Genomic DNA, 15,728 nt, shown 5'->3' with positions numbered 1-15,728 from the left:
GAGAGTAGTGATTAGATGTTTCCTGTTTTTCTCTCTCGTCGTTCTGGGCGTTGATATGTCTCGCTCTCTGACGCATCGCGTTCGATCTTCTCATAAAATTCAAATAAAATTAGTTGCAATTAGATAAACAAATTAAACAACTTTAGTAGGCTTTCGTCAAGTTTATCGTAATAATTGGAGAATTTAATTGATTCGTAGACACGTTCATAGATAAAATTGAAAAAAAAATTGTGAAAGTACGTCATGGATATCGTAGTTGTGAAATGTATTGCAGCGAAGTCAGTAGATCGGGGTACCGTACCAACGGCCAGAAGCAATAGACGAAGAACCAAAAAAAGTAAGGTAGGCTGTTTTTTCGCCTTCCAGAACAAGCCCGTACGTCCAAAAATGGGGCGCTCTTTCGCATCATCCGATCCTCTTGCCATCACCGTACACGTATCTTCTTCTTTTCACTACTTCACCTTCACAGCCGTACATTCTTTCCATACTGATATTTTCGTCTTCGTCTACTTCCTTCCGCTCTTCCACACGATATCCCGCTCTCTGCGTTCTCCTTCTCATACTCTGTATATTATTCCATGTTCCTACGTTGCATTCCAATAGCTTGACAAATAATGTTTCACATGGTCATCGATTTAGCGATAGTTAGTCGAAAATCAGTTGCGTGTCCCAGGTTGTCAAATAAATTTTACCTTTGTATCTTTTTGTCTATCGTCACGCCGACTCGTCTTTTCCATAACAATTGTCAATGAAACGTTGGCTTCGGAGTTTCATGTTTTGAGAAGCGGCATATGTGCTCGTATTTCGGAAAATCCTTCATTTTATAAAATTGCAAGATACCACGAAACTATCTATTCACGGTTGATATTTCCAGTGAATCGAAGCTCCAGTACCAACATTTGTTTAAGCATACCATACCTGCATATCTAACCTCTTTCATTCGCGACACGCATATTCGCTAACGAATCAAAGACCCTTCTGGCATCAACAATTTCAACGGGACCTTCGGAAACCAAGCGAAAATCATTCACGTTTCTAAAAATTTCATCCATTCTGTAAACGTTTGTCATTGCTTCGCCATTCCTAAGATCAACTCCTAAATCCAAAGACCACCCACGATCCATGTCTACGTTTCAAAGGTAAAAACTCGACATAAGCACGCATACACGAACGTGTCCAAACGTATCATTGAAATATTTGCGAACGTGCCAAACGCATTATATACTCATAGTACACTTACAAACAACGTATTCGAACATTTCCAAACCACCTAATCGTATTACAGACTCACAATATAGTATTTCCAAAGAGAAGCAATACAGGTACAGATAGACCAGTTTATCGCCTCACCCAACTGTTCCTGGAGCTGCCCCCGGTTTTGCGCCCCAACCCCAAGCCCCTCAAACCCCTTTGGCCACATAGATAGAGTGCCATGCCATGCGTGTTCGCTCTTGCTGTAGGTATGTCGCGAGTTTCAACGCGGGGCGTGCAAACGCGGCGAGACGGAGTGCCGGTTTGCGCACCCCCTCGAGACGGTGCAGGCGAACGAGGACGGCTCTGTGACGGTCTGCATGGACGCTGTCAAGGGCCGATGCAATCGGGACCCCTGCCGCTATTTCCACCCCCCTCTGCACCTTCAAGCCCACATTAAGGCCGCACAATCTCGGGCTAGCATTGCGGTAATGCATTCTCTCTCTCTCTCTCTCTTTCTCTCTTTCTCTCTCTCTCTCTCTGTCTGTCTGTCTGTCTTTGCCTCTTTCTCTCTTCGTTTCTATTAATCTTTCTGTCATCGCTAATTTTCTCTTTTCCGTCGTTTGTTTCTAATTTTCTTTCATCCGTCATTCTATCTGTTTCTAGTAATTTTCCTCCTTTACATTCCCGTAAACCTTCGTTTACTTTTATCATCATTTCCGGATACCTCTTCGTCTTCCGTTTTGGTTTTCAATTCCACCTTGACCCCTTTTACTTACACCTCTGTGACTTGGCATTCGAATCACTGAGAACGTTCCGATATACCAAGACTTTGGTTTCTTTCCTTTAATCCGTCTACATGGGGAGGAAACCTTTTCAACCTAATATCCGATAAGCCTCCCTAGTTGGTTCGAGATCCCTTTGAATCTTTGTCCCCGTAGCACCCGCCACCTCCGCGATGACCAGGCGACAAAAGCCTCGCTGTCGTCATTAAACGAATGAGTCAGACAGATACGGAGCAGACGGGTGGATAAAGAATCGACGGAGGAGACAACTACTGTAGTGGCAGAAACGTCTCCCAGGAGTCGCGGTTTCTCTAACGCGAAACTAATCGCGATCCTGTCTCCATTTTTGCCCGTCCTATTAACGAATCGTTCCTAAAGTGAATTTTTTAAACGAATCCCTCTGTCAGGCTACCTATTCACGTTGACACTCGCGCGACGGTTGCTAGGAGAATTACGTAAAAAGTCACTATCCTTCTAAGCTATATTTTCGAGACTTGTACTTTTGAGACGCACAATCGTACTTCGATGCGATTAATTTTGGCAAAAGAACTCGAAGAAAAGTCACGAAGCTCGTCGTTTCGATGGGTTTGATGGTTTTGATAAAAAATTACAAAAAGTATCTTGTTGCGAAATCGAAATGATCCGAATGGATGGATCGAAGGTCGCGCGAGTGTTAACGGATCCGATCGATTCTCTCTTCCATGATTCACACTCTTTCTTTACTCTAACTCTCTTCTCGCCTCTCTGTTTCTCTTTCTTTCAGTTCCATGTGGCGTGTGCTTCATGTGCAGATGTCTTGTACACGTGTCTTTTTTTTATTATTTTTGTCTCTCTTCGTCCTCGCTGGAAACTGGTTATCAGCCGGTCTGCTGTTGTCTGTTTGAATCTGGGCTGAGCTTCGCGAAAAAGATGCGGTGGTGGTGAAAGTCTGGCCGTTACGTGTGTATATACGTGGCTTTAATTGGCACGCCTACCGACGGGGAGAATCGTTTTGCATGCGGACAATCGAAATTTCCGATCGTGTCAAACGAAAGATATTGTTTCGAAATGTTCAATCTCCGGGCGACTTAACCTTTTCGTTGCATAATTCATTGTCAAGTGAATGTCAATGTTCGAAGAAAAAGAACGTTGTTGGATTCTCAACCTAAATACATGGTGTCTCGTTCGAGTTGAACGAGTCAACTTATTCTCGATACGATGTAAACTCGTCTCAGTCGTCTTTTCTTTTTTTTTTTTTTTTTTTTGTCTTTCTTATATTTTCAATCTAGATAAGATGCCCTGTGTATCGTTGCTTCGTTGTCGATTCCTCTCGGCGAAGGAAAATAAATTTTTATCGCGCGCAAGCTAAAGCAGTAGAGTCCCGTGACGAATCTCGTATACAGTGGTGTTCGGCTGTAATTGAACGTAAAGGTTAACGTTGACCGGTGATGAAACGAAATGAAAACGGAAAGACGGAAGGAAATATTCTTTCGATTTGTTACACCACGTACCGTTCGTCTAACGATCGAAAGGCAACTGTACAGAGGTGTTTTGAACGGAGCCCTGGAGGGCGGGAAAAACGGAAGTTACGTCGTTGTCAAAGAACAAAAGACTCGAAGTGCACGCATATCCTACTTGTCCGAACATCGAACCCTTCTTCCCTTTTCTATCTCTTTTCCCCATACTTCTCTCTTTATCTCTCTTTATCTCTATCTATTCTCTGTTTTCGATCTTTCACGTGTACTGTCATCCTCTTTCAGTTTCCTGGGTTTGCGTCAAAAGGAGCTTTCGTTGCTGCGCTGCTTTTCGCCAATCTACGTCGAGTATATACATCGGGCTTCCCCCTTGAACGCAGTAGTCCCTCTTACGTACTCTTATATATACGCCACTACACACGTATCGAACTCTCTATCTACCTATCCATCTATCTATATCCATATATATACGTATTATTACAACGATACGTATATATATAGATATATTCCTCTGTGTATAGCACTGTCGCACGCGAGACAGATTACCGAACCACAAGTAAAATTGGCCAATAGTTGCGCAGTGCTCGAATTAACGCGATAACCGTATCGAGCATTTCGTGGCGAACATTCCGCATTGTCGTTCTCAAAAACTACAACTTACATCGATCGACGATACTATTTCTCGACCGAGCAATCACGAATGTAAAAGAGCAAGAAAGCAGAAACGAAACGTCAAACTCGATACGGTTATCGTGGAAATGTATATTATATTAGTTTCTCTCATATTGTACACCCGTTACTCCTCCTCGATGTCTTTATTTTTTATTTCTTCCGTTCTCCAATTCACTCGTTCACGGTCTATATATCTCTCCTCCACTTTTCTTTCTACCTCCGATTATTCTCTTTTCCCTTCGTTCTTTTCTTTTTTGTTCTCTCGCGTTTTCTCACTCCGATTCACGCTGTCCTATCGATCATACACCGGTCCTACGTTCTTTCCACCTCATTGTTTGTCGCTTTTGTGTTCGTCCAATTTTCTATACGTTATTCCTTGTATGATGTTCAAGCCGTTCTCGTAGCGTGTAGTGAGTAGTACACGAGGCAGAATTCTTGTTTAACATCACCAAAAACACCACTGTTCTATTTCTCTCTTTCTAGCAGCCTATCGCAGCTATCCAGGTGCAAAGAACTAGTTGCAATACACCAATCACCTGTTTCGGTGCCTAGGTCGCAATAAGTACAAGATGTTTCCGCAGCCACACGTGACCGCTCCATTTCTATCTATTCTAACATAATGCATTGTCTTTTACGATTCTTCTTTTGATCGATTATTTCCATCCACAGTAGATATGTTAGCTCAGAATGTCATACTAATAAGCACTATAATTATTACGATAGCTCCCTGACGTGTGATTACGCTCGACCAAAATTTCAACCAGCAAACGTCGAAATGGAGCGTGATCACGATTCTTGTAAATAAGAAGTAGTAGTTAAAGTGACATGTCTTTCATGAATGACACGTACACCACTCTGCTGACAAGCTGTGCTGCACGAACCCCGGCTATCAACCCTCGCTGCTGTTTTGCTGCCCCACACAAAAACGCTACACTGAGAATCGTCGAGCCTAAAAAAAAAAAAAAAAAAAAAAAAAAAATAGAAATTTTTTACAAAATGTACAGTAACTGTATAAAAGTAAAAGATAAAGATATAGGCACGTACGTAAAAGCAAAATATAGAATATACGAATTTGCAATAGGTCTGAAAGTCTCAAACTCGATCATCTGGGTTTGTTGGGAGGTGTGTGTGGGCCAAGGCGAAAGGGAGTGTGTTTCTCGGATCTTCTGTCTTCGTTCACGTTTGCACTCGACCGACTTCGTAGATTACCTTCGCGTTCGTGTAATTACAAATGAAACAAACTAGATCGTTAGTGGAACGTTGCTCGGCCGACTCGTCGAAACTCAGCATCTTCCCTCGACTATTTTGCGAAAATTGAAAATTCTACGATTACCTCGATGTAATTTCACCATTAAAAGTAAATATTTCTGACGTTCGTCCTGGTCTACGGGCGCGAATTTCCCGACAAATTCAACAATTTTCGATAGTTTTATCGATAATATCGTACAAGTCGAGGGACGGTCAATGAAAAGATAATATCCACGACGTACACTGGCGAAAAATCATGAAATCGTGGTCAAATTCGCCTTTCTTTTTAACGCGATAGTACGATAAAAATTTCGATAAAAACACTTTTACAGAATGAAAGATACGTGCTAACGCGATCGAAACCAAGATCGCTGTTAGAGAAATCTTTGATCTCGAATTCGCAAAAATTCGCCTGGGTGCGTCGGTTGATTCGAGAGACGGAGGAGGGGGAGAGGGATAAATAGTAAGTTCGTTTAAGAGAAAGCAAGTAAGTTGGAGATAGCAAAATGGGAAAGCGCATACGTGTCTCGAACGACGGTCGAAGAAGAGATATTTTTCTGTCCGATCGTTCGCGAATTTGTTTTCCGGGGACTAAAATTGTCCACGGGCCGAAAGACAGAGAATGAACGCAGATAAAAAAGAAGTAGTGAGGGAAAAGTCAGAAAAACTGGCAAAGACAAAAGAGGAGAAAGAACGTGAAAAAGGAAAAAGATGAAAGAAAAAAGAACGATAAAAAGAGAAACGAGAGAATGCGAGAAAGACATTTTCAGCAACGTCGCGCGGAAGACCTGCAGCCACACCCGGAACACAATGGAAGAAAAGTCTCACGTGGATGATTGCGGCAGACCAGCTTGTTGGCAGGGAAGTCTCATTCTCTAAAAGTGGTTTTCAATTTCCCAAGGGTGCATACCGCGTACCTACGGAGTAAGGAAAATTTTGTTCGAAAATTTGCCTCGAGCTTGTATACCGATGTATGCACGCCATTTTGACCAGCAATTTGAAATTTGGAATTTCACCAAGATGGCGAAATTTCGTATTAATACCTCTGCATCTCCGAATCTCTCTTCCGTTAACGTGGTCTTCTTTTTTCGTAATTGGGGAAACACGTGCAACGTCGTACGATTAAGGATTCCAGATTTATAAAGCGTTAAGATTCGAAGGTTTATAAAATAAAATCAAAATGCTCGAAAACGGAATAATTTCGACCATGTCCAGAAAGCGATATATTTGTAGAGTACATTTGTAGAGTTACAATTTAACAAGAAAAATGACGTTGATAATTTGACGTAACGTGGAATTATCGTTCGACTTTATAACAGCTTGAAACCTTTATGACTCGTGTAGGATATTGCATAGATTTCCCCTGAAGTAGCAAAATATGAAACGGAGTAAAAATTAATTGCAAACGCTTGACTGTTCCAATTAGAATTACGACTGAAAAAGCCAATGGCGTTCGGTCGGCGAGGCAAATTTGTCAAATAAACCGATTTAATAGCCAGCTCCTTTGATTCGTCAATTTGTTTCGAGTATTCATTCTCTCGCTCTATGCCGATATTCCATTAGATCGATTAATCCGGAGTTCTCACAGGCGTATCATCATCCACGCGTTCGACAACCGCCAAACATCGTCTAATCAAATCTAATGCATCTGTTCGAAATGCACTCTTCGGAATTGCTATGCCACGATCTCTGAATGTTTGTCACATTATACGACACGAAACATGTCCTCTTGATATCTGATACCACCTACAGAAAAGAGAGTACGGATCGGTCGCGAGGCTACGATGTACGTACGTAGGAATACGGTGGTCCAGCCGATAGTAAGAATTTTTACCCAGCATTTCGATTCGTACATACAAAATGTTACACACGATATGCACGCACATGTGACACGCACCTACACGTACTTACATTCGCCTACACATTTTGATACATTTCGCTAAAACGACGCCATCTACGAAGAAGGGATGCCAGCGACGAAACCAGCGGACGTCGAAACAATGCCAACCGGAAGCCTGTGCAGCGTGATATAATTAATTAAACGTTATATGTCTTTTAATGAATTTTCCAGGGATTAACAAAACGTTTCTAAGGAGACGCCTTCTTCTTTTCAGTTCGTTCCCTTTCTCTTGTTTTATCTATCCTCTGTCAAGTATCGATATATTCTATTATACGTATAAAAGGCAAACTGATTGACTCGAGAAGAATCAATTTATCTCGCAAATGTTTGAAAAATCGAGCGATAACCGAGCGTGAAGTTGATCAGTTTGCCACGTGCCTGAAACACGTATCCAATTCGTATTTTTCTTATTTCTTCCATCGAAATTCTTTGTCTTTCGATGGGCAAAGAAAGAAAAAGAACTGGACACAACGGAGGATGAAACGAGAGGATATCACGGCGAAACTAATAAATTTCGACAGATAGCTGGCCGATTATTGCAGGTGTTGCCGGAGTCAGAAACGCCAGTCGATATCCCGATGGACGATCAAATGGAATTCTCCGGTTATATTCTTTCGTCTTTTGCTCCCCGTATTTCACACCGCTTCTCTATATATCTCATTTTTACCTTCCCCGACTCCTCGTCCATCTTCTGTTCTCTGGATACTTTATTTTCAATTACCAGAACACGCCAATTTCTTCCATTTTAGACGTCTGATCGGGGTACACACGGACGTTCATTGCCATTATTTCGCAGATCTTTGCCGACGAGCAGCCGACGCACGCCTATCGGTTCTATTATCGATCCGACGAATCTCTGATACTATTTGTTGTTACTGTTAATACGATTATCGCACATTGTCCATTTTGAAAATGTTGATTGTCTTTCTTTTAGGATCACGCCCTTTTGCCACATGTTTTCGTTGATCTTCTCGTTTTTTTCTTTTTTCAACGTGTTTCAGCAGGATTCGACCGCTTTTCGGTCCGTGTAAACGCAGTTTCACATGGAAACCGCGCCATCTCGGTTATTTTCTCCAACGAGTTTCTCTTTTTAACTGCGTTTATTGGATCAAAAACGTGGTTGCTCGCGCACAATCGCGACCCGACACTGTTTCTCCACGGGTTTCTCTGCCGGTGGTTCCACGGTGAAAAACGAGATCACGGGAAAGAATGGCCGATCGAATCGCGGAAAGACGGATGCGAGGCAATTACATCAGCCTCGACACCGCGTACCTCGCGAGAGCAACCCGAGAAGCGTGTCGCGTCTGCATGCGTGGCACATTAATTTACGTGTCGTTTTACGTGTGTCGCGCCACAAAACACACGTGGCTGCGGCTGTATGTGCACAACACATAGTACACGCACGTGTAAAGGAAACTTTGGTTACCCTTTACCGTCTACATGTATCGTATATGTTACGGGACAAGACGCGAAATTTAAACAAATCAAGTTTTAACCAGACGAAATTCGAGCTGTCTAATTAATCCTTGCTAAGTTGTAGATTTACAGCGGAACAAGACGCGTAGTATCGCAGTACGTGGCAATAGACAAAAAAAAAGAACGTGTCTTGAAATACAGCAGGTATACGGTAGTTAATATTCAGCTTGAAAATAATTAGTAAAACTATTTAGATTCTGTGTCTTTAACGATTATAAATAAAACAGACCGTTTTAGATATTTTTACGAAAAAGAAGAACCGTCGAAGATATTGGCATGCACGTTGAATTTGTTCCTGTTGATAACGATAACTCTATACCTACGATTCAAAGGATTTTACTTGTTCGCATTTACGCGAATTCTTCGTTAGACATTTCCCATCTTGTCTAATGAAAATCCGACTTTTACTCGTACGTATCTTATTTCGCGTCTTGTCCGTAACATATATATTTAGTTTTTGGTCGATATAGTTTATTGTAAGTTGTATATAGATATATGCACATAAATAATACGACGAGAATTTATACGTTATATGGGATCTGTTTTAACTTGAACTACTTGGATTTTTTATATATATATATATGTATATTATATACGCGATTCTGTCGTTTCTTGCCTTTAGCCTCAACTGGTCTGTTTTTCTTTTTTTGATTTTTATCTTGCCCTCTTCCGCCTGACGATGCTTCTTCATGCTTGCTGACAAAAACCTTCGTACGCTTCGCTACCTGCCAATTAACGCCTGCGAAATTATGCCGACCAAAAACCCTCTGCGCCCGGAATCTCGAACACGGGGACACGAACAAAAATTGGAAATCGAACTGGGGGAAAAAAAAATCTTAAATCACGTACACACGTATATATAACGCCGAATGCAACGATGAAACGGATGGCAAAACGAACTGCGTGTACAACGAACACGACGATAATACCAATAACGATGATTATCGCCAAAATAACGGAAAATAATACCGAATGATTATCGAAACCGCACGATGTTCGTGATCGATACGGAACGTGGAAACATCCCTGACGAATAATCTGCTCGGCGTACCTATGGCAACCTGTCTATGGGGCAAAAAAATGTGTATATATAATGAAATAAAAAAAATATATGTATTCGTATACATTTAATGGGAAAAAATGATGGATTGACGGGAAAATTTGAACGGTCAATCGCACGCACGTACGAACGAAAATACACGCAAAACACGGATACGAAATAAAATTGAATGAAACACGAAAAAAAAAAAAAAAAAAAAAATTGAAAATGAAAACGCAGACGGCGACTATGCCGACGAACGTTGCGGGAATGGGCGCGTTGGCTGGCGGAGTGTCAGGAGTGCCGGCAACTGCGGTTCCCGGAGGACTTCAGAGCGCCAGTATAGCAAGCATCGAACTCGGCAAGAAGCGGATGCGCGACTCCAATGATGATCTGCTAATGGTACCACGGCTTATGCATGGAATACACTCTTCTTTTTTTTGTAGCTAAATTCCACGAAATTGGCCCGAACATTTTTACTTTGCTTCTTCTTTACTTTCGATCGTTACTTTATCATTTTGTCCGTGATGTTCCTTTGTGTTCTTCAATGGATGTTTGCTAGGTTACCTGCCGACATTGAAGCGAGGTGAGTAACTATGAATTAGCACCTTACGTAGCTTTATTTTTGGTTTTATGAGAAATTCGTAACAGATATAGATCGATATATATAGATCTGGAGATAGTTCCTTTGGTTTGACAGAAGAGCGCCTTAACCTTTTTAGGGATGCATTTCTTTAGATTACAAACACAGCATATCAAACGACATAAATTCAAACAAAAAATCACATACATACGTATATATATATATATATATATACACATATATCGACGTTATCCCTCAAAAGATTAAGTTTTCTGTTGTTTTATATGCAGGCTATTTTCTAGGACAAACTGTTTGTTTTCAGACCGCGATCATCGTAATAAATAATAAATGTTAGCTGTTGTTGAAACGTTTTATGCTTTTGTATTTGATTCTTTTAAATTTTTTTTTTATGTTAGAGACTCTACCAATGCTTAAATATTACTTCTTCGATACGAATATCTCGGAGGCTTTATAACGTAAATATTTTATTAATCCGGATGAAATTTTTTTTCTTGGATTTCTGAAACATGTATTGAAATTCTCAATGTTACTACGATGTCTTCAAAGAAAAGGCATGTTTCTTCTTCGCGTAATCTTAACAGAAGATAAACCGAGATTTGTAAAAGATTCTATAAAAAACATAGTAACAATAATATAGAACAATGAGAAACAAAATTATCGTGTAATATTTTTGTAATTAATAGATGAACTTTTGGTAATAATCCAACTAAAAATTCCATTAATAATTAAAAGATGAAATTAACAGTTTTCATGGAAAACGTATTATTAATGTAGATAATATCAAATATTTATAAACTATAGTAGTTTAGATACATACATACATATTAGTAATTACATATATATATGTATATAGAGTTAAAAATAATTAATCCTTAATTACTAATGGTGCTAATTTATAGTAATTCACCCTTATGCTACTCAAAACATAAAATTGAGTAAAAGGAGAAGTTTAAACAAATGATACGCATAAATAATAGCGATTTTCCGATATTATATCTGGCAAATTATTGCACTATATATAGGTACAAATATAAATAGGTAGATGGCAATTTAAATGGATTAAAGTTTTGTTATTTTCACATGTTTATATACTTAACCCGCTTGCTGCTACAAGCATTTAATATTTTCTTCTATTTTTTACTTCAAAGTAACCTAAATAATTTTTTATTCATACGTTAAAAGAATTGTTTTGAGTAGTATATCTTCTTAATAGCACTAGGAAAATGAAATATTTTTTATCGATAAAAAGAATGATCATACGCAGGGAAGGAAAAAGAAAGAGAATCTATCACGAACATCATTTTTTGTGATCCGATAGTAGATCATGAAACATATGTAGTCACAATCCTACTCATATATCGCTAGACACTATATAACATAATGTTATGTTTCGACATTAAAATTTTTTATTCAATTATGTCGAAGATTATAAAAATTATAGCAAATCAAAGTTCCAAATTGTAGAAATGGCACGCCATAAGATAACTGTTCAACAAAACGTCACAGTAAGATCTTCAAAATTTAAATCAATTTGGTTGTCTTATGATACATACGATTCGTTATTAGGTATCACAATTTCATTTTTTAATTATACAAATTGATTTCTACCTTTTGTAAACGTGCTGGTTGTAAGTGTCTGAGAGATTTATAGATGGTAGTGTAGATTATCGTTTCTGCTTCGATAAAGCTTCCAGACATCCGCAGTCCGCTGAGCAACACTCGCACAGCGTATTCCGGAAACGGAAAGGATAAAATGAAGAAGTTCGGGCTATTTTCCGGAAGTTTCTCGTAGAATGTCATATGTTTAAGTTACGAACATATAATTCATTGCGATTGTGAATACACTGCCGAGCGCGCTTAGAGCTCTAGCTCCTTTCTTCTCATATACATATCATGTATATCTTTTTTCTTCTTTCTTTCTCTACATTTTGCTTTCACCTTCTAACAAGAGGAATATTTGTGCGTGTTTCGGATGTACTCTTCGCAGGGCTTGAAATCCGCGATATTCTACTTGATACTTTTTAATTTCCTCGTACTTTCGACTCTATTTATAATAAATATCGGTTTCAGGCAAATTTAATTGTTAATCACGATCGATGGATAAATATATCAGCTTTATTATAATCGTTATTCGTTAATTGTATCAAATATTCTTCTTTTTTTTCTTATACTTTCAGTTCCTTCGTTTCATTCGAGCTTCTTTACACCCATTATTCGCGTTAATTGCTTATCACACACGGTACCGTATGACTTATTGGTTTTCTTTGTTCTCAAAACTCACTCGCGAATTGAAATTTTCAGACTATTTCTCTCTCTCTCTCTTTCTCTCTCTCTCTCTCTCTCTCTGTCCCATCATTTCTACCTTTCTGTCTCTTCTTTTTCATTCTCCTCGTTGGTTTCTTCAGACCGGTTACATACTTACTTTCTACGTTTAATTTCGCTTCGTATTCTGTCGTTCGTTGCAGTGTTGTCCGTATCAGAGCTTACGCCTCGTAATGTATTTATAGATCGCTTGGTTGTTTGTTTCTCGATCATCAACCACGAATCGATACGAGCAGTAAGCGAAACGATAGAGAGGAAGAACAAGAAAAGTTAGCTGTTCGCTTTACCAATGAATTTTTTTCATTAGCCAAATTTAAGAAACGTTCAAAGCTTTAGAAATAGAGGAGGTTCGTGGTTGTTGATAACGTACACGATCGATTTTCATGTAAACTCACTCCCTCTAGCGAAACCTCCACGAAACGAGAGAGGATCCGCGATCGACGAACGATCGTTCGTCCGTGATCGCGATCTGATCGATGGCTATTGCTTCACAGTCTCGAGTCACGCGCGCATTTCCCTTTCATCCATTCGAAATTCAGATTTAACGAGTTCGCTTCGACGAAACACCGTCGATCTATTTTCCATTTCGTGTTCGTGTCAATGTCGTTGAACGATAGAATCGTGCCTCGTTAAAAAAACGGGTCAACGACCATTATCCAAGGCAATTCGAGTGATTTTGAGAATTCATAGGATATATTGATAACGTGCGCGCGTGTTTCGCAGCGAAACATCGTGACGAAATCCTTGAAACTCTAATCTCCGTATCGTCAGCACCTTCATTGTGAATAGAAAATACGAAAGCGTGTAAAATAGAGAAACGTTACGGACGAGATTGATCTCCACTCATACACGGTTTATTACAATACTATGACAGCCGGCTAATTTCGAGCGTAATGTCTGCAATTTAACGAAGAATTATTAACAATTTTTTAAATATAGAGTAAAGAAAAGCTTAGCTAGATAAATAAATATGTACATATGTATACCTATATGATTTACATGCATATGTATATTGTGGACTAAAAGTTAACATTCACATAACGTTGCTGTATATCGCCGATCGTCATAGTATTAGTAAGAAGGAATACGAGTGTATGAGGGTTTCTGGGAAAAGGTGGTACAAGTGACAAGATCTTTAATTCGTGAAAACTACGATAGAGAAATTCGTATCGTTCAGATATAGTTATAAAGGGTCGGAGATTTATCAGAAACTCTCCGCCGTATGTACGATAGTGTCAAATAATACGTATCGTTTCCTTTGCGAAGAAGATGTACTTGTATCATGTTCTCACTGGGCTTCTTATACGATACTTTGACAAACGAGAGATGGTTCTTGGAATATGGATGAACTGTGGCGAAACACGATTGGTACTGCGTTTACGGAGCGTTAGATCTGTGTAAATTCTGAGCTTGCGCCGATGATGCATGTTGTGCTTAAGCGACTACCGAGGTGATGGTGTCAAGCGTCACTCCCTCGACGCTCTGGACGATGACCCGAAATTTTTATCTTTTTTCTATAGAGAACCAAGGATCGCGCGGTCGCGCGATCACGCGCAATTTTCTCACTCACTTTTTGTCAGAATATCCATTTCCTCTTTCTTCCTCGTTATTTTCTTCTCTTCTTTTTTACTTAATTTGACACAGAATGTTCCGTAACACGTGTACAATATTTTACAAATTGACTCCACATCTAAAAGTATCTAACGAAAGAAGCTCGTATCACACGTCCTATTTGACCGTTTCTATGAACTTTTTTTCGTTCTTTTTAGATTTTTGATCAAATCTTGAAATATTGCTCACGCGTTATAAGACGCCATGTATATATCGATTTCTTTACCGGTCGCCCAGCATTTTCAGGATCACGTCGAAATTGCTAAGAGCACAGTAGATGCTTGACATACACAGGCTAATTTTCTACGCTACTACTTTCTTTTTTTCTTTTCTTTTTTCATTTAGTCTATCTGTGTGTTATCTTTCTTTCGGAATTTTCCTTCTCCGCTTTAGTCCGTCTCCTTCGACGTTTCTTGGTTTTGTCGCGTTATTCGACTTCTTTTTATTTTTTTCGTCGGTATTCGATCGAAACTTTAAGCTTCTCTATCTCTAGTTTCAAACCGTATCAAATTTTTGTCGCGTCTCTCTTTACGATATTCGTTTATTTTTCTATTCCCATATTTCCGTCTTTTCTTTGCAGAGAAACTAAATTGTAATAACCAAAAAGGATGGACAGATGTTGTTTCACTTGTATCTTGCACCTGAGCTTGCCACGTGTTTTCCAACTCCTCTCTGTAACTAGCCAAAGAATTCTTTGCGCCACTATTTACATTTTACACACCGAAAATTTGAACTTGTATCTGGTCGATCCGCTGTTTCGTGAGCACCTTTTTTTCTTTTTTAATTCTGTCGCATCGATATATACACGCAATATTTGTACACGTGTGACAGTTCTACTCACACTCGTTCCCGCCTCTATCTCGACAACGAACCTTCTTACCAGCTTCTCAGCTTTTGCATCTGAAACTCTGTGCAGCTTCCTCTATATCTTTCTTCTTCTCTAACTTAACCTTTCGACACTTTTTCTAGAAAACGATAAAAATGAAAGAAAAAACACATTTTTTCCTTTCGTTCCGCTTCTTCTGTCCGCCACTCGATCGATGATCCATCGTATCATCGTGTTTGTATCTGCTCAGAGCTTTTTCTTCGCGAGTCCGTTTCTGTTTATCTTTTTCTCGTTATAACGTTGAGCAATCTTTTCTTATTTTTTTTTTTTTTTTTTTCAGCCAGGAAGCTTTCGATCAAACGATCCCCGATTTTTCGTCCGATCCTTCTTCGTTTAAAGATTTTCCGTCTACGATTACTATATATACAGATACACGGCAGATTATCCAAGGGAACTTCACGAGATCGAAGCAGGATTCGATTTCGATCAAGAGATCGAGGAAAACTCAAATTTCTCTGTTCTCTGTTATCTTTTCTCTATTTCTCTCTGTTTCTCTATCTCTGTCTGTCTATTTATCTCTGTTGCTCCTAGGCTACCTTA

General features: G+C 39.4%; 1 protein-coding gene across 12 annotated transcripts in view; it reads left to right on the top strand.

Annotated features, from left to right (window-relative positions):
* LOC126865549 (probable serine/threonine-protein kinase yakA) overlaps positions 1-15,728 on the top strand; it is a 398,082-nt gene that overhangs the window by 369,890 nt on the left and 12,464 nt on the right. For 5 of the 12 annotated variants that reach the window (XM_050618195.1, XM_050618189.1, XM_050618190.1 and 2 more), the window contains 2 exons: positions 1,461-1,679; positions 10,006-10,167. The exons of 4 other annotated variants lie outside the window; for them this stretch is intronic. In XM_050618195.1, the coding sequence (XP_050474152.1) occupies positions 1,461-1,679; positions 10,006-10,167 (381 nt within the window). The remainder of the gene's footprint in view (positions 1-1,460; positions 1,680-10,005; positions 10,168-15,728) is intronic. 3 more of the 12 variants (XM_050618193.1, XM_050618191.1, XM_050618192.1) reach the window with 2 other exon arrangements.

Source organism: Bombus huntii, chromosome 5 (assembly GCF_024542735.1).
Source record: "Bombus huntii isolate Logan2020A chromosome 5, iyBomHunt1.1, whole genome shotgun sequence".
NCBI classification, from domain to species: Eukaryota; Metazoa; Arthropoda; class Insecta; order Hymenoptera; family Apidae; genus Bombus; species Bombus huntii.
Note: the sequence above shows the minus strand (reverse complement) of the source record. Positions and strands in the feature narration are given on the sequence as shown.